This window comes from Mugil cephalus, chromosome 14, assembly GCF_022458985.1.
Source record: "Mugil cephalus isolate CIBA_MC_2020 chromosome 14, CIBA_Mcephalus_1.1, whole genome shotgun sequence".
Taxonomy (NCBI): domain Eukaryota; kingdom Metazoa; phylum Chordata; class Actinopteri; order Mugiliformes; family Mugilidae; genus Mugil; species Mugil cephalus.
In genome coordinates, this window is record NC_061783.1 from 4,834,608 (window position 1) to 4,854,443 (window position 19,836).

Here is a 19,836-nt window from a genome sequence, read left to right on the forward strand (position 1 = left end):
CCTGGAGAGGTCCTTAATCACCAACCTGGTGCTCTTGGATCTAATTTTATGGAAGTGCATGTGATAAATGTAGGAAACTGCTTAATTTTCCCATGTTACTGATCAGTAATTAATTGTTATTGACAGCAAAATGCATATTTAATGTGTTCCAGATTACCATCTGTAGGAACCGTTTCAATACAGTCAAATCTTTGGAAAGCTCAGCATGTATTATTATCATTAATGTGGCTCACACATCGAATAGAATTAAGGTTCAAGGATAATTTTCTTGTCATTATGTGTACACATTACAAATATAAAGACATTCATGATTAACATACGGCCAAATGTATCAAACTTGCTTCTCTTTTTTTTTTTTTTTACAGAAATCCTAGAAGATGCTAATAATTGGCCAAAAAATTGAGACCTACTACATTTTATTGTATTTTTAGTGGAGGAGAGCTGTTTGAAGACACGTCAGCGACACTTAGGGCAACATATTAAGCTACACGGGTCCGCTACTTTGAGCAAGAAATGACCGTCCGCTTCTTTTGTATTCTCTTTTGTATTTCAGCACCAAGATGGTGGCAACTGGTTTGTGCATCCATTTATATAACACTGCCCCCATCTGGGCACTTTAAAGGACAATTAAAAGACTGGAATAATGACACGTGACTGAAATGAAAATCACATATTTTAATTTGAGTGGATTGTTCAGTGATTCAGTGTGTTTGCAAAAACAGTTTAAAGTACTCTGTATCAAAAAAAAAATAATATCTGTACCATTGCTACAGGGAAATTACATTTGAGAAATACTTTACAATTAAAACATGTCAGCATTATATGTCAGTAGTTTACAATATAAAGTCAATTAAATCTACAGAATTGATCTATACAACTGCAGCCAGTGACTTGCATATATAAAGTACCATAAAATGGTCAGGAAAAAAATATGTACATTTTCCTGTTTTGAATAATTCAATTATAAACACAGAATTAGAGGCTCAAAACCATTCCGTCGTCTACACACCTAATTAAAGAACGTAAGGTGCCTTTTTAGAAACTAATCTAGTGATATGTGCTCCATGAGAATCACCAAAATGATCACCGACATACAGTAAAATGCACACCTATCAGGTTTGGAATCAGTGCTCCGAGGGTCCACACACAGAGCTCAGCTGTTGATCCAAACAGAGCTATCACTGAGTTTCAAATGAGGCTTTCACATTTTGTCTGAGCCTTAAATTAGTTGTGCGTGTTAGTTCGTGTGAGGAGTAAGGCAGGTGCTGTGTGGCACCTTAGGCTAGAAGCATACAGACAGTGTTTAAACTTGCTTAGTTACGTGGTACCATCAACAGTGCTTATGTGAACTGCAAAGATCTTAGTGTGCACAGTCTCTCTGTTCTGCAGAGAGGAGGGAATATATACATTAAAGGGAGGTAAAGGCATGAGAGAGTGGTTCTTCTAAAGTAGACAGTGTGATAAGCCTCCTTTTAAGTCTTTCCAAGCCCTCAGTGGACGGGCGGGGGGGTTGGGGGAAGGGCTCCTGCTCCATCCCAGCGTTGGCACCGGGCACTTCCAGCATGAATGCCCCATCAAACTCCTCCTGTTCTGCATTGTACCGTCTAAGAGCTGTCAGAGAACAAGCTGTGGGTGAACTGATGTGTGGCTTTAGCTTTGGTTCCATTTATCAGTGCTGTCTTCTCCTGGATCAGGTTGGCAGCCAGTGGGTAAAAACGGACCAAAGGGACCACGTACTTAGTTCCCAGTGAGCAGCGCGGGGGGGAGGCTGCTCCCCCTAGTTCCTCCCGGATCTAAGTGCTTTGCTGATCAGCGTGGATGGCTAGGGTCGATGGAAGCTGCAGGAAACAGAGAGGAGAGGTCAAGAGGCTGTGTTGATGTCACCAGGGACATCTCCAAAAGACTAAATAGCAGAAAGAGATTATTGCTGACTGTGAAGAAGAACTGAGATGAATTATTAATGAGGGCTGTATACGAGCCTGACCGGGTATAGATCCTGCTGTCTTCATGAACCTCCATCTCTGAACTCTTGAATTCATTGAGCTCCTTACGGATGGCAGCCTGAGGAGGAGACATGAAAGAAATACCTCTTTAGTAGGAATGGCTTTCACTGTTTACAAAGAGGCACAAAGGAAAGAAAGAGAAGATCAAAACCCTGCATATTTACTGACTTTTCACTGTTCACATTTCAGAAAACTTCATTGTTTTATTTATTTATTTATTTCACTCTGACACGCTCTTGAAATCCTGCCCCTCCTCACCTACTCTTCTTTCTAACCTGCACATGTTTCTGCTCCTATATATCCTCTGAGCTCCACTGGACCAGGTAATTCATATGGTAAAGCTCAAGCCAGCCATTAAGCAGCGTCTGGAGCGCATTCCTCGGATCCTTATTTGATGCTGAACCTGCTTGGAATGCAAATCCTCTTCAAGTTAACCAAAAGAAAACGACGCTGCTGTTAAAAACTCGCCAGGCTTAAGCTCTCTCGCGCTAAGTAGCTCAAATCCACCAGAGCCTTGTTACTATAGAGAGGTGTGGAGGTTGTGGGGGTTGAGGTTGTGTTTAATCTCACCTTATCAGCCGGTGTGAGCTTGGTCCACGGTTTGTCCGCTCGCCGGTCGTAGTCGTGGGCGTGGGTGCACTCGACGTACTCGTGGAAGCGCAGGATCTTCCTGGCCTGGAGCTCGGCCACCGTGGGTCTCTGGGAGAGCTGATGGTGGGATTAACAGGATGTGTCAGTCAGTTTCTGCGTCCTAATAGTCATATGTATATAACGCAGATACTTTGTCGCATCCTGACCTTTCTGGTGAGCCTCCGTTTGATCTCGGACCTCTCTTGCCGTCGGTCTGCTTCATTCTTGGCTGTATGAGAAGGAGACATTCCATGAGAGAGGGAAACACTGAAGGCAGTCACGTAGATTTCATCTGAGCTGCTGTGTGTGCGCTGCAGTAATGGGAATCTTTAACCAGCGCCGGGCTCCGCACAAGGTGCCGCATTGTTTTTAGGAAGGTTGTCTTAGCCCAGTCATTTGAGGACAAGAGAGGAGCAGCGAGGTGGTATGAATCCTGGATCAAAATGTGCTGACAGATTCTGAGAAGTATTATGTTCATACTTGGTTGGTTCCATCATGGTGGGCTTTCTTTCTCCACTGATTCAATCTTGTAACCAACGCGCTCATTGAATTTATGTGGTTTTAACAGATGACAGATACCATATCAAGATAATGACATGAGTATCTGACATCTGATCGAGTTATTGTCACCGACTGATTCCAGAAGCTGGGATATGAGTTGCTCCAGGAGTCTTTCTATTGCTATTTGAACATGATTCATTTATTCACTGCTCACTTTCCCCTCTAACTGGTGGTCTCGGCTAAGCTGCCATCTTCACATCCTTTTAATGTGAATCATCAAGTATCAGCAGTACTGGCTGAGACCTGAGCTTAAGGTCATATCTACTACGAGCACTGGATCGGTGCTTCATTGATATGAATGTCTCTGTACACTCCTTCAGAGTCTCAGTGGAGAAGCAGCTCCAGTAGTTAGACACTAATGTACCTACTTTAACTTACATTAGAGTCAGTAACTCATCAATAAACGTCGCTTACGGTGGTTGGTGATCACCATCATTCATCAAACATCAGGGATCTAATCTATAATTTAGTGAGACGGCCTATTTATTGGATATATATTTGATATAGTCTCTTTATATGCGGGGGAGATCACATTGAAGAGATATGAACAATGATGTATAGAGCTGCTGTGAGCTGACGACCTGAGCCAGGAAGAAAAAATAAAAACTTGGCATGGCCATGGCACGAATGACTAATGTGATCTATTGATCTCAGCAAAGAGGAGAAAAATGAAGTGTGCTTTTTGACCTCACAGTGCAGATGAATGGAATGCAAATAAGACACCTGAAAGAGGAAATGACGGATGGAGGGAGAGTCTCACCTTGAAGAATGTTCCTCTGCTCCAGCTCCTCTGCTGTCGGCCTCTGACTCAGACGCCTGCACACAGACACAGTTTATGTTGAAGTGTGTGCTGTCAGGGGTTTTGTGAGGTTCATATGAAGAAGTGATGAATCTAAACTAGTCGTGACATTGTTTTATTTTTCCATTTAGCCGACAGGTCCTTTACCTTGTCAGTGTGGTGCCAATCTTGTTCTTCACTGCCATCCACTGCTCCTTGTTCTGCCAGCTCATACCGTCGTAGTTCTCCTGAGTTTCCCTGTCCTCCCTCTCTTGTCTCTCCAGCTTCAGGGCTAACGTGTCCTTCCTCTTCACACGGCTTGCCAGCCCACCTACCACACACATAACACGTACGTTTAGACAAACAGTCCTTTACAGCATGTCACTGGTCTTAGAGGGATTGCTGTGATTGTGCCGTTCAGTCATATTACAAGATGTTCTGTTGGAAGCAGTTATGCGAGTATCTGAATGCTCTTGCAATTCTACAAGCATTTCCTAAAGCTGCTCTCTTGAGTGCCCACATGGCATTCAGAGACACTTCACATCAGCCGCCCCCTGGAGCTGAAATGATGTTGAATGTAATCAGCTTTCAGTGGTGCTGTGCTTTAGAGGAACGGTTTGATTGTTGGAATGACTTGGTATCAAATAGAGGCTTGATGAGCAGCAAACACTGCAGCGTTCAGTCCTCTGTAGCCCGTCGTCTCCGAGAGTGAATCTGATCACACAGGTTGTTGCTCCAGACACACGTTACTCCCTAAAACTACAACTGGATAGAATTAAGTACCAAAAGAGTACTCCTTGAGTCAGTGTGGTTCCCACCAGGAGAATCACTCAGTAAGTAGCTGGTGCAAACACACTTTTGATTGGTATCGTAAGAAAGATGAACTATTTAGAGCTCACCTCTGTGTGTGTTAGTGTGTCTAAATAGCTGCCACCAGTAAGGTCATGACTAGAAGAAATGATGACGTTATGTGGGTAGAGGAAGAAAAGGACAATGAAAACAGAAACTGGTGGAATTGTTGAATATGTTTGACTGTAAATCAGAGAGGACTGCACAAAGCACATCAGAGCATGGAACAAAAATAATTGAAACATTTAATTTTGCTTCCTCCTGCAGGAGCTCCCTCTGATGCTCTCGGGCGTAGGAGCTCGAGGAGGAAGTAATTAATCCACCATCATTTGGTAGTATTTTTTTTTTTTTTTTTTTTTTTTTTTTAGTTAAGACGTTTTTGGGAAACTCTTGAAAGCTTAGATTAAATTTTTGAATCTTTTTGCCTTAAGATGCATAGGGGAACTGAGGAAACATATTTTTAGACGTCTGAACTACGACTGAAAGAAAGTATTAGTTTTGTGAATACTCAACTGAGCTTGGTGATGTTATACCTTGTACCAGTTATTTCATCTTCAATAACCGTATCTAAGAGATGCTACTTGGCTCACTTTCAAGTAAATGTACTTTTAAATTGAAAGACTTACTTGCAGCTGTATCTATGTGTAATATTTTAAGGGTTAGGGACCAACTTCAAATTAGCATTAGCAATTAGCAGCTTGAGCTTACTTGGAGGGCCTTCCTCATCGTCGTCATCGTCTCTGTACAGAATGGGGCCGTCGGAGTCGGACTCCTCCTCCTCGCTGTCCCCGGGACCTCCACCCTCAGGGATAACACTCACTCTGGGGTCTCCAATCAAGCCCCTCCTGCTGCGAGGCTCCAGATCAGGCTGCCTCTGAGGCCTCTGAGGATGAAGCTTCCGCATCTCCTCCTCCATGTCAAAGTCGTCATCTTCTGGACTGTGAAGGAAGACAGCGGCTGTGAGAGATCTGACGAAACCTTTTATTCCTCATTTCATTGTTCATATTATGTCCAAAGCCTCAACAGCCCAGGAAACACAGTTGTAACTTGCTGTAAATGTTTGATATTCTGCAGCGCACACATGAATAAAGTCCTTCTTACATCCAGTAATAACAGCACTCAGTTTCTAATCATAGCTTTGTGGTTTGAGTGTCATACAAATTCCAACTAATCAATTGAGCATCTAATAGAGATTAACAGGAGTATGACAAACTGCAATGGAAATGCAGCTCGTGGGCTAATCAATCTTTTTCCAGTAAATTGCCTGTACTGAATGAAAGCGTGGCTCATGTAATTTTGATAGATAGATACACATGTGACAAATCTGAAGCACATTGTTGCTACTTTGTTCATTTTTAGTCTTATTTTATCTGCTGTGATGTGAAAGTTTATCAATTTCTAATTACATTATTATATTTCAGATCTCAAAACTTGTAAAGTTACAACTGGTCATAACACTGTGAAGAAATGTCTTCTTTTTCCAGATCTGTGAGAATAATCAAAAATCCAATATTTCCTTTACTATTTCAGCAAACAGGAAGAAAGGTTAAGAAAAGTTCACTTAATTTCTGTCTTTTTAATCTGAATATGTGATGTATTCTTTAAATGTAGCTACTACTGTACTGTCAGTCTAGTTTTGTCAGTGTCAGCGTCTTTGTCAAGAACAAAATAACTAAGCAGCAGACTGAGGCAAAGTGCGTATTGTACAGTTTACAGTTAATGGGTCACTTACAGCCTGAGAGGTTCGATGGTTATAGGAAGAGAGTACCGCGAGTTACCCCCCGCCTCTGTGAGGAAATCTGGAGGCGACTCGAATAGTAGTGAGTGAGCCCTCTGGGAGCCGTCCGGGCTGGGCTGAGCTGGGCCGGAGTTGGCCAGTGCTCGCTGGATGCGGATGTGCAGAGGGATGTTTGGTGGGTGGCTGGGAGGCTCGGTTGTGGGGCTGGGTGGATCGGTTTGCACGACGGGCACGGGACCAGAGGAGGCGGTGTTGGGAAGCTGGAGTGACTGGACTCTTGGAGGAGACGGAGGTATGTGGGAGGGCGGTGAAAGCAGAGGCTCAACAGAGGCCGGAGGTGGTGCTGGGTTTGACTTGTCCTCACTGTTTTCTCCTTTCAGGACAGCAGGGGGCGGTAGTGCAGGGGCAGAGGTAGGGTCTGTGTTGGAAGACTCCGGCACCTGACTGGGAGGAGCAGGATCTGCAGAATGGCGCTTGGTGACAGGAGTCATCCTTTTTGGAGGGGTTGGTGGCGATCGCCTTGCAGGTGCTGGTACCACAATGATGCCGCTGCTGGGCTGAGAAAGCTCTGCTGTTAAAAAGACAGCCAACAACAGTAATTAATACTTGCTGGATAGAATAACCCTCACAAACAAAACCTACAGTCAGAACAGGAGGATGCACATTAAATCTGTACAAAAGAGAAGTTAGTTTAAAAAAAAAAAAAAAAAAAAAAAAACAAGGCAAAAACCAGTTTTAGTCAGGGAGAAAGAGGCTCTTGTTACTGTTGTGTTGGTTACTGAGTCAGTGAAAGACAACACACACACACACACATCAACAAATAACTGTATCAGCAGTTTTTAACATTCACTTGGGTGAACAATGACATTCAATGCACTCTGGCACACAAAATGGTCCTTCAGTTTTCCATGCAATGGTTCCCTGGCAGAATTCAGAATACATTAGTATCCTAAACGGCTCCAAAACACATGCAGTGCAGGTCTGCTGTTAAAATGGAGGTGAGCTGTATTCCAAATGCCATGAATTTGGTGGATCTATACGCCAGTCTGCAAGCGTTATTACGACGAGTTGCCGTCCCGTGCCACGCCGGGTACCTGAGCAGGTCTGGATAGCCCTGTGGCGCAGGTACACAGGGAGAGAAAGGTAGAGGCCAAGCTCACTCTGGCGTCTCCAGCTTGTCCAGTAACAAGGCTGCCTGACCTTAGAGCCCCTGTTCAGTGAGGAAGCTGGCAAAAATGAGTGGAGATGTGAGGGATGGGGCTCGGTTTACATTCCAAGCTGGGAGATAAATACAAGAGGGAGGATTCAGATAATGTTTGTGTTGGCTTTACACTGTCCAGAAGCAGGATCCATATCTATCGTAAGACAATAAACAGCTTGAGAGGAAAAAACAACTGAGATGAAGATAAGAGACACTTATGGCTATAAAAAGATATATATGTATATATATATATATAAATATATTTTCCTTTGACACCAAGTTTCATTATGTTGTACAGGGATTTCCTGTTTTTTCCTTGTTTCAGCTAGTTCATCCTCATTAGAGCATATGAATCAGCCAGGCCTGTACGTGCACGGATGTTAGCTTATTGCTGATGTGTTGGCACAGGTGTAATGTTTGGCTGGCCAAATAACAAAACAAAACACCTGAACGGTATTTGTAACAACGTGACATAAAATGCAGCGATCCATGCGCAGACACCTCACCCGACAAAAGATACTGGAGTATGTGTCACTGCCCCAGAGACAGCGTGTTTCAAACAGACAGTTCTGGGATGGGCTGTAAACAACTGATGGTGTTGCGTAAAAAAGTACAAAGACAAGCTGGTGCGTGTCTCCTCTCCAGAGACTGTTAACTGTACACACCGAAACTGCACGAGTAACAGCGCAGTGGAAAACACCTACACAACAATAATACCAGGCTTACAGTTAGGGAATCCTGGAAAAAGAGCTGGATGTTTTGGATTATTGAAATATCTAGTTGGAATCTAGTAGAGTGGAATGTTTAACACACATTCAACAGGGATATGTCGCTCGGAGAGCACATCTCATACAGCTCTGCTAAGCCTCGAACTCATTTTGGTGTCAGTTATGGGTGCCCTTTGTATTCTGCTGTCCACGTCAGAGGCTGACACCCATTTTTATCCCCTGCACATAATCCACAAATTGGATCCCTTCCTCCTTTCCTCTACTACACTGAAAAGTGAGAAGAAAGTTTAAAAAGTTACCACTACTATTGCAACACAAAAGCTTTTTCACAGCCTGTCACATATTCACATATTGAAGCCGTAAAAGTGAAAGATAGCATTTTAATTAAATTATTTGATGTTACTGAAAGAGTAATAAAACATTTCTAAGTAAAGCCATGACAGCCCTGTAGCATACCAGCTGATTTAACAAGCTCAAACACGTGGAAAGGTCACGTTTTTATCAGCTTCCTTCCATTGCTTAGTTTCATTTAGTCCATGTTTGCTGTAAACATTACTGTATCCATACAACCGTTACTCCAATGTCCTTAGTGTAGTTTTTTAAATATTATCATAACAAGGATCCTGCTCTGGTATGTTGGTATTAGCTTGATATCTCATTATGTCAGAATGTCTGTGTGAAACAAATGGCAATTTATAGTTTGACTTTAAAAATATACTTGAACTCAAACAAGGCCAGTGAGTTCATTTCAGACACTGCCCTCAGTTAATGACTTCCACTCATTTCAACTAATGCTACCTGGATTAAGGAATTAGACAATGTTGAATCCAATCAATTGAACAAAATCAGAGTGTGTAGGAGTTTTACTTAAATTCTACCATTTACATTTTGCTGTTCAGGGAAGCATCTGCTAATGTCAACCATCGCTTGCTGTAAATGGTTAGACAGTCATCTCGTAGAAATATTTAGATAAACTGAAAGCAGCGATTAGAGCTGGTAAACATGTCTGATCACGATTCCCTTTCATGTGCAAAACATTACACAAGAATGAAAAAAAATATGATCATTTTCCAAAAGATAAAGCACAGCGGAGATGTGGGGGTGAATGCTGCCTCTGATCTTGGACAGCTCAGCTAAGTCCGGCTTCAAGAATGACGTTAGGACAGTGTTTGACAAACGCTACAAATAAGACAAACAACAACAAAACAAGCAACTTTTTATACACGGTGCGAAAAAACTGTAGGAGCAGACGGCAACAAAACTCACCAAGCAGCGCAGGGTTGCTGTTTCGGTTGGTGGGCTTGGGCGGAGGGACAGGTGGCTGTTTGGCATGGGGAGGGACAGGGGGTGGCGTGTTGGAGTCAGCTAAGGAAGCAGCAACAAGCGGGGGCCGTGGCAGGTCGTCTGCTATTAGAGACACTGTCCTGGGCGGCTTGGCCACGGCTATGGGGGCAGAGGACGAGGAGGAAGAAGAGGAGGTGGATGAAGAAGGGGAGGGGGTCGGACTCCTGCCAGACTCGATGGAAGAAGTGAGGAATTTAGGGGGGAGCAAAGCTTGTTTGTGCGGGGGAGGTTCCGGCTGTGAGCCATGCGTTGGGTGAGGGTCAGGGGCGAAGCGGACACCAGTGGACTCTACAGATCAAGGCACAAACACAAACACAGACATTATAGATACAGGCATTTTAATGCTGCTCTTTGGAAATAACAGAAAAATGAAACAGAGACACACACGCACACACACACAGACACACACACACAGACACACACACATGAAGCAGAGCACTGAAGAATAAGCTTAGGTGTTTGTCCAGCACAAAAAGTTCACAGACATTCTTGAGCTCAGCCAGAGGAAGGCAAACTCTGATCAAGGCTTCACGATCATTTGGATGTTTATCTTGTTTATCTTTCAGAGGTTGGAAGATAAACATAATTCAGGCGAACCGAGTACACACAGCCAAGATATGGATTAAGATCAAAGATACACACAGTGATAGATATATAGATAGATATATCTATCTATTAATATGGATTACGATCAAAGATACATAGAGTGGTCTTAATGATTTGTTTTTCTTCTGTCTTTTCATCTAAATCCAAGAATGAAAAGCCAGTATTTACTGTTGCAGCATCATAACCTCGAGCAGAAATAATGTTTAATTATTTATTCAAAATGCCGTTGAAGTACTATCAACTTGCTCTGGTGAATAACCCAGGGTAAGAGAAATTAGATCTGAAAGTTGAAAGAGTGTTTTCAACTAAAAATCCACAAGGACAGGTAGAATGAGAGCGAAAGAACTTCACTGGGTAGTAATCAAAAAACTGGTGATCAAACCGGCAAATTAATAAATATATATATATATATGTATATTCTAGTTTGATCACCAGGTCTTTGTTTACTACCCAATTATGTTCCTTCATAATTTCATATCTGTAATGTTTAAATCTACAGTGTAGTAAGTAATAGAAATGGAAGTTAAACACAGGAAGAGACTGTTCATGCAGGCTTTTGCCTCCATCACAGCTTATTCAATAAGTTCTTAACTGGCTCAGGGCAAGTTCAAATCAAAGCACATTATCTTGACATGACTCCACTTGAACGATAAAACCACTGTAATAATTTGCATGAGATTATTATCTGACTTTAAGTTTATGTACGTATCACATAGGCCTGGGCGGCAATATACCGACATACCGGCGTTCGAAACGCTGTGCCGCGAGTCACTGTTTCAGATCGAACCATTTTTAATGTAGCGCTTCTAAATACGGATGGAACTATACAGGATATTTGCTTATGAATCATGGTTGGTTATCTTTAAACATCTTAAAACTATCTTTAAACATGAAAAAGATAATTTGATATACACTTTTGGTCATACCGCCCAGCCCTAGTATGACGGTACCAACATGACACCACAGTCAAATATTATTATGCATTTTTTTATAACCACATTGACTATGGTTGCATTCTTTCGTTCACCTTGTGGCACAATGAGATGATGGGAAGGTTTACACAGACTGAATTAATGAGACGTACGTACCCCTGCCGTCTAGAAATTTGGATTGCCATGACAAGAGACCTTGTTGTGTCAGTGGTTCTGCCACTTAACAGGGTAACACTTTATTACCAAAAAAGTATTTGCCTGCACGTGAGAACATCTCCACTGCTCTAGAGTCCAGTGGTGTTGTGCTTTACACCACTGCACCTAACGCTCTCTACACACTGTTCTTGAGCTAATCTGAAGGCCATATGAAGTCTGGAGGTCTGTAGGAATCAACTCTGCAGAAAGTTGGTGACATCTGTGCACTATGAGCCTCAACATCCACTGACCCTGCTCTGTCATTTTACGTGGCCTGACACTTCATGGGTAAGTCGCTATTGTTCCCAATCGCTTAAACTTTGTTATAATACCACTGACAGGTGAGTGTGGAATATTTAATAGGGAAGTAATTTCACGACTACATTTGCTGCACAGGTGGCATCCTGGATTAGTGAGTGAATATTTCTAGCAATATAGTGTTTCTATATATATTCTGATTGACTAGATCATGTTAAATTACACATTAAATTTCACATTAAATAGTGAGTAAAAATCAAAAAACTTTTTGATCTTAAAAAGTAGAATTAATTGTATTAATTCAAGATAGACAAAACATGAAAAATATTTACAGAACCCGAGGATATTATAATTTTCTCCCTTAACAATAAAAGATATTAAAAGTTAAAAAAAAATCTACACAGTGTGTGCCTCATCCTGTGTCCATATTGTAAACTGTAAACAGTGCCACACAGTGAGTCAAGTTAATGTTCCAACTAACTTTCTTTGACTTCCTTTGAACTCACATTCTGAGAAGGGACACAGGTGAAGTGAGACAATATAATTCAGCACAAGGACGGGATCTCACCTGAGCGATCTCTGAACTCTGCAGCTGGGTTGCTGTATCTGGGCAGGGTACTCCTTCGGTCAGCCTCTGAGGCAGGACGAGGCTTTTTACTGTCCTCTGAGGAGCTCTTCTGAAGAGTAGGCCGCAAGTCCACCTCAGAGACAGGCCGGGCCACAGGCCGAGAGTCTTCCACAGGCCGCTGAGGACCGGGCCTTTCTCTTTTCTCCTTGTCCTCCTTTTCACCCTCATCTCGTCGCTCTCTTTCGTTCCTCTTGGCCCAGTCCTCCCGTCTGTCCCTGTCCTCCCTCCTCTCTCTGTCTTCTCGTCTGTCCCTGTCATCTCTGTCGTCTTTCTCTACTCGAGGGTCCTTCTTCTCCCTGTCTTCCCTCTCATCTCGATTGTCTCTCCTTTCTCTCTCAGGTCGCCGGTCTCTATCTTCTCTCCTCTCCTTGTTGTCCCTCCTTTCTTTATCATCGTACTCTTTTCTCTCCCTCTCGTCCCGGTCCCTCCTCTCCCTCTCATCCCGGTCCCTCCTCTCCCTCTCATCCCGGTCCCTCCTCTCCCTCTCGTCCCGGTCCCTCCTCTCCCTCTCGTCCCGATCCCTCCTCTCCCTCTCGTCCCGGTCCCTCCTCTCCCTCTCCCTCTCATCTGGATCCCTCTTCTCCCTCTCGTCCCTCTCCCTCCTCTCCCTCTCGTCCCTCTCCCTCCTCTCCCTCTCGTCCCGGTCCTTCCTCTCCCTCTCGTCCCGATCCCTCCTCTCCCTCTCGTCCCGATCCCTCCTCTCCCTCTCATCCCGATCCTTCCTCTCCTTCTCGTCCCGGTCCCTCCTCTCTCTCTCGTCCCGGTCCCTCCTCTCCCTCTCGTCCCGGTCCCTCCTCTCCCTCTCGTCCCGGTCCCTCCTCTCCCTCTCATCCCGGTCCCTCCTTTCCTTCCCACCTTGATCTCTCCTATCTCTATTGTCTCTGTCTCTGTCTGTCCTTTCATCTCTCCTGTCTCGGTCATCTCTCCATTCTCGCCTTTCTCTGAAATCTCTGTCTTCTCTCCGGTCCACTCCTCCGTCCCTCTCCCTCTCATCTCGCCTGTCCCTTACTTCAGTGTCTTCCCTGTCCTTCCTTCCTCTGTCTTCCCTGTCATCTTTCCCATCTCTCCTCTCTTCTCTGCGGTATCTATCGTCGTGTGGACCTCGAGGCAGAGATCCAGCTCTCTTATCTAGATCTGATGGCAGTCGGCTTCGTCTGTCTGCATCCACAGGGAGCCGTGCGTGAGAGTCCACGTCCAGTGGTGCCCGGTTACTTCGGGAAGCATCAGACGGCGCTCTGCTTCGACCTTCATCTCTCTGGGGCGGCCTGAGGGAACTCGACTTGGACTCCGACTCCCCTCGAGATACCCGCACCCCTGCTTCGGACACCCTGTCGACGTCCGCCGGCACAGGATGCCCATTTTTCACTGGTGGAGCTTTGGAGTGGTTTATGTTGTTGCTCTCTGTCGAATGCATAGAAAGACAGGGTGATAAGATACCAACAAAGCTACAACCAGTTCATCAATGGTAAATGTTTCAACAAAAAACACTATTAGCTCTTCGAACCATTCTCTGATATGTCCTTTAGAACCCCTCTTGCAATGAGCTCTTGGCGACTTTTCCTAACAGAAATCTTTCTTTCCAAAGCTAAAAAAACAAACAAACAAAAAAAAAGAAAAATATATAAATACTTTATATATAAAATATACTGAATTTGTGATAATGCACAAGTAAAAAGTAAAAAACAATGTTGTAGCAAACATACCAATAGATGTTTCAGTGAACTTGTCACTTGGCTTCTTCTTCCTCCATTTCCAGGGCTTGAAGATCTTTCCCATTTTGGAGAACTTCCCTTTGCGTTTGGTTGGAGGCGTCCCCCCACTTGAGTTCCCTTCATCACCTCCTGTTGAGCTCTGTTGCAGGTCAACCTCATCGTCTGCGTGAAGACAGAGATGAAAACAATTCAGTTTTAATTGAAGCCAAGGTTACATCCATTCAGCATTTTAGTGGTTGTTGGTAGAAGGACTAATTAAAAGGAACTGGGTTCAACAATAAAATCAATGCTGCTGATTTTGTTTTCACTGATGATCTAATTTTAGAAGGAGCTGCATGCACGAGAGACAAGAAGCAGCTCTGTGAATGCAGTGTTAAGTCAGTCACATTGCAGTTCATTATATTCATGTTAATGCAAAAAAAACGCTATTGCATTGTATTGACAAATCCTCTTGTTCTCCGTTATCACACAGGCCACAGTCATTTTTTTATTGTTTTACAAATGTGGCACATGCAATTAAATGTGCATTCCTGAGAAACTCAATCCTCATAATGGTGAAGATGAAAACAAAAAGTCAGGGACAATAACAAGAGCAGATTACTGATCAGGTGAGCATGTCCATAAATTGAGCAAGGCTCAAACTCTAAGATGCTCCCTGTGTGTCATAAACAAGGCCACTCCAAATTCCACTTATACTGTCTGCGACCAGCTATGAAATACGGACAGAGCTTTGTCTGCTACTATTCACTATTGTGAATGAATGTGATTAATGTGATGTTTGACACTGTACTTCTACACTGAGTCAAGCAACGTCCTCGTGTTTTGAGGGTGTGAATGTTCTATGATAATTCCTGTATGATGAGTTGTTGTTGTAGGCATTAACCAGTTTCACAACACTGCACTGCATGGTAGCGAGCACAGAGCCAAGCAAAAGGCCTGTGGTTCAAGGAGTGCAAGGAGGAACTGCTTCACAGTTTTAACGCGCAAATAAAACAAGTACTTTTAAGTCAGTGTGGAAGAGACACGGTCTACAATTATGTCATGTGGATTTGGATATGACTTCATTTTAATATCGGCAACTACTTAATTGGTCAAGTTGACCATATGACTCTTCTAATTTGTAAAGAGGCTCAATTTTAGTGACTATATATTTTGAGTAACAGGATACACATTCACACAAACCCATAACTTAACCCTGTTTATAATTCAATTCTGTTGATAAATGATAAATGATTCTTGTGGTGTATTAAACATTTTTAATGAGGATATGTTGAACTTGCAGGTCACATATAATAAACTTTCTGGTTTGTATTCTCCTTTCGGTGATGAGAGGTTTCACTAGGCTAACGTAGTCAAAATGAAAATTATACTGGGTGTTAATTAATATCCGTTCTAGTCTGAACTTGTGTTCTTGTGAAAAGTTGCTGTTCCAGTTCAAAGTAAGCCAAGCACAGTCAAAATACCACGATGTGTACATGCTCCCCGTTTAATTGAGCAAGGTAACGTGTGGACTTGTCAAAACTAGGTATCTCAGAATGTGTCTCATGGCGTCTTCAACTACACTGCTGTCCAATCTCAGAATGACAGTGCTGCATCCTCCCATCCTCCCGTCCTCCAGAGTCCCAACATCCAAATCAAACCTGTCTAGCCTGAAGTACACAAGTCGGAAGTACAGAGGAAGAGACGAGGGCTTCAACAAAAATCACCTTAAGATCAATATCGGCAAAAAAAGTGAGCTTGTGGTGGACTAGCAGAGGAACAGTACGGCCTGTGTCCTGGTTGTCACAGGGCGGGAGAACCGGTTCAAAATTGTCCAGTCCTTTGGGATCATATGCCTCTGAGCTCAAATTCATTTTAAATGGGCCAGAAAGGTTGAGCTTTGCGAAACAATAATATCAAAGTAGTGTGTCCACACCTGCAGGAAGAGTTATGGAGAAGAAGAAACCGTTCAAAGAGCGGCCCTCTTTTACAAAGACAGATGACAGCAGGGCTAGTGGCAGTGTCTGTAAAATGATCCTCTTGACTGAGGGCGGAAACACCAGCAACATGTAAAAACATCCTAGTACACATAATGATTTTATCTTCCAGGAATGCCATATATTTCATAATTTACAATGCACGAGTGCCACTACTTCCCAAGCGAGGAGCGAGGGTAAATAGCCCACGTCATAATGACTATGGAGTCTGTGCAGGTTGAGCAGGTTTTTTTCTTTGACTAAGAACACCTAAATGAAAATGAATTCTGTACAAATATTTTCTTATTCCTTCAATTTTAAATGAGGACTAACAGTTACTTGCTCTCAGGCTACAGAAAGCTCGACACACCCAACAGCTCCCAGCCTGCAAAACCCTTTTAATGCTACATTAATCACTTTCAAGGAACTCGTAAGTCAAGATGCAGAACAGCTGAGAATATTTAAACATGTATTCCAGAGATAAGGGGTTTGTTGCGCTTTTCAGATTTTCATACAGTTTTAACAGGTTTGTTCTGTCTAAATATGTGTGTTAACTAACTTGCACCTGTAGTCCTGACACAACTGAAAGAGACAAATGATGAAAACGTGGTTTTACGTGGTTAAAAAGAAAATATGAGAGTAAGAATCTAGACAAGAAGTACAACATTTTGTCCTGCCAGTCTTAGCGGTTGCCAAGCTGTGGACACAGGAGTAGTTCTCCATATGTCAAGTAGGACATGATGAAAGGTGTTTTCTCTAAAAGATACTTTCCCTAAAAAATACCATCACTCATATACTTGACGCTTACTGCGTGCTGCTGATAGTTTGCTAGCTATGTAGGACACTTAACAATTTCCCTGGTGTGAAGGATGGAAGCAGCAAGAACAACTTTTTTCTATCTTAAAAGACAAAATTAAATGTATTCAGTCGAATAACACAGCCAAGATATACTCAAGCTTTGCCCACACGTTTCTGTTTTCCTTTATCTTTACACCCGTTTTTTTCTAACACCGGTTTATCCGCCCTTTTCTGTCCGTTCCAGAAACTCGTCATGTGGGATTTTTGTCAATATATAATATTTTCCTACTGAACAGATAACCGAAGCATTACACAACCACTCTCAACTGCGAAGTGAAAATTCCTTTTCGATAAGGCCAGTCTGCTCTGACTGTCGTTGTTGAATGAAGCATGTTTGTTTTGATTATTTGTGAAATACTGGGCGAATGTAACCGTAGCAAATTTTTCACTGCTACAAACTACTGCACTGTGTCATCCATCACATGCCAGTATTTGTACTCTGCAACCCTGACCCTCTTTTCAAGTGTCACTTTGTATGCGCACCAGATTGTACTTATCTGTACTAGAAACAGACAGAAACACATGTGTATACTTGGCGATTACAACTCTTGTTCTGCGTTGTTACAGTTTGTCAGTTTGACATAAACGTTAGAGATGAGTCCGTCTGGTCAGTGTAAAGTACTATTTAAATACTTTTTGTCAACCGAAAACCTGTAACTTTTTATTAGCTGCCTAGAAAAACTTTTATTTACTCTGACATTGGGGGACATTTATTATTTTAATTGATTTTTTGGCCTTTTCTGTTTGACTGTTTCGAATGGGGTAGTTTCAGTAAAATACTGCGAAGGGAATTCTGAGAGATAATAACTGAATTTGAAAATAAAATAATTGTTGCTGTCATAATTTCATAATTGTCATAATAATGACCCAAAAATTACAGCAAAAACTGAAAACATCCTTCTCCCTAAAGTGTAATTTTGTGTTCCCGCTGAATGCATATGTGAATTCTTACGCTGAAATGCAGACATACAGAGGTCAGTAAACTCCAAGCAGATCACTGTCTCCCATAGTTATTTGTGACACCAGCGAGCGTTACACTAGGAGAGGCGGGCGGGCAGTAAACACCAAGAACACTGATGTGACATGGCTACAACTGAAGCAAAGTGTGATGTGGTGACCTTGTGTTGTAGAAGAACACTGTGATCTGAAGCAGATGCTTTTCACAGAACAAGCAGAGAACTAAAGGCCCTGACAGATTAGGTAAGGGGCAGAACAAATAAAAACTTACAATTCTTATACACAAGCTACAGGTTTGAATTTACAGAAAGAACTCCAAACAAACCTCAGACATATTAACAGCACACACGCCAACTGTTCAGCCATACAAACAAGAAGGACTAATAAAAGCATGAAAGCTGCATGAACCAGCTGCTACTAATTGAATTCCCTGTAGTCCTCTGCTCTGGTCAACTTGTCCATATGACTCATGCCAATCATATGACATGGTGACACCACCTACACAGAATAGCTTCCCAGAGGCAAAAATACATCTTCCACCCTAGTGAGGAGAACGTTCTCATGTTACTTTGTTCATGTACAGTAACATCAAGAGAAAATACTGATCAACACAAAAGGCCATGAGCTACACATTAAAGGTAGATAAAAGGTAATTGTGTAACATTATGCAGGCAAATAGCAACAATACAGCATTACATTAAAGCTGGATTCCTATAGCTGCGAATGTTTAAACAGAGCCTTTATGTTTCCCTGTATATTTGCAGACTACATAACAACTCGCTCGTGTTAAAACATGAGGAGAGCTGGTGTCAGCTAGTGCCTTGTACCCCCAAAGCTTGGTTTACAGATATGCTTCCATAGGGAGATGGAGTGCTGTGAGCAGACAGAGCGAGGTTTGTGTGGCCTGCACATTTCACAATCGCCACATTCCATCTGCACGCATTCTTCTACACCTGTCTGTACCTGCCGCCTTCCAGTTTCTCCCCGCTTTGGAAACACCTGCTCATACGAACCCTTCAATCTTACTCAGTTCCTCCCAAATGCAAACACACCTGCTAGGTTGTTTCTTCATCCAAAATCTGTCAGAATCATGTTCACGGCAACCATTACGTGCTTCACCTCCAACTCACCGATGTTGTGTTGGGCCGGTTGCTGGGCCACAGTCTCGCTGCTAGCACTGTGTCCCATGCTACGACTCCTGTCCCTGCTGGCCTGCCGGGTTCTGCCTCTCCAGAGGCCCGCGGCCGGAGAGGAAAACCTAAAGCCACCTTGCACTTCTCCGACTAGACACAGCTCCTGTAACTCAAAACTGTCTTGACTGCTCACTTGTGTCGTTTAGCCTCTCTGTAGTTCTTGTCCTCCCCCTCCCTTCTGCCTGCGATATTCGGTCTCTCCCTCCCTTCCTCCCTCCTTCTTCTTCTCGCTTTAAAACACAAACACACTCACTCACTCAGTTCTTAGGTCCCTCCCTTCTTGGAGCTCTGACTTCATAAATAAGGTAGGCCAATAAGGTAATCCAGCAGTCTCAGATGCCTTTCATTCCTGAGAGCAGATTTTTCAGGGGCAAAGTTCACAGCAGGCGAGCTCTGAGGCTTGGCCAGTCCGGCAATCAAGCCTTGAGGGATTTGAAATACTATGGGGGGCCCCCCGCTAGCACCATTTTACAGACTAACACTACTCCCTGTAAGGTGTGGGGCAGGCTGTGTGGGGTAAGGTAACTCGAGAAGTGGAAGCTGAGCTGGGCCAAGGCGGAGCTCAGTGCCAGAAAACAGGAAGTGACACAGCGCAGGTATCCAGTAACTCTCTGGGAATTGTCCTTTAAAACTACAAAAGGGTCAAACTGTATGTACGCCCATAGAGGCAACTCAGTTTTACCTTCACCTGACACAATCTCTGCTTCACC

At 43.2% G+C, this 19,836-nt stretch overlaps 1 protein-coding gene across 1 annotated transcript; it reads right to left on the reverse strand.

Annotated features, from left to right (window-relative positions):
* Positions 1–655: 655 nt before the first annotated feature.
* On the reverse strand, positions 656–19,333 carry phactr4a (phosphatase and actin regulator 4a). Its single transcript, XM_047605135.1, has 15 exons — positions 19,064–19,333; positions 14,155–14,325; positions 13,956–14,036; positions 13,450–13,852; positions 12,392–13,314; positions 9,755–10,120; positions 7,654–7,785; positions 6,554–7,130; positions 5,530–5,759; positions 4,141–4,303; positions 3,955–4,010; positions 2,801–2,862; positions 2,574–2,711; positions 1,985–2,061; positions 656–1,838 (listed from the first exon to the last, which is right to left on the reverse strand). The coding sequence occupies exons 1-15, from the start codon at positions 19,119–19,121 to the stop codon at positions 1,823–1,825; spliced, it is 3,453 nt and encodes a 1,150-aa protein (XP_047461091.1). The 5' UTR covers positions 19,122–19,333; the 3' UTR covers positions 656–1,822.
* Positions 19,334–19,836: the final 503 nt, after the last annotated feature.

What these genes read in the sequence shown, in the direction of transcription:
- phactr4a (XM_047605135.1), bottom strand. Translation starts at nt 19,121, where the DNA reads ATGGGACACAGTGCTAGCAGCGAGACTGTGGCCCAGCAACCGGCCCAA. An exon ending in CAGCAACCCTGCGCTGCTTG is followed by an intron (nt 7,786 to 9,754) that starts GTGAGTTTTGTT and finishes CATTTTTGCCAG; the next exon opens with CTTCCTCACTGAACAGGGGC. An exon ending in GGCTATCCAGACCTGCTCAG is followed by an intron (nt 7,131 to 7,653) that starts GTACCCGGCGTG and finishes TCTTTTTAACAG; the next exon opens with CAGAGCTTTCTCAGCCCAGC.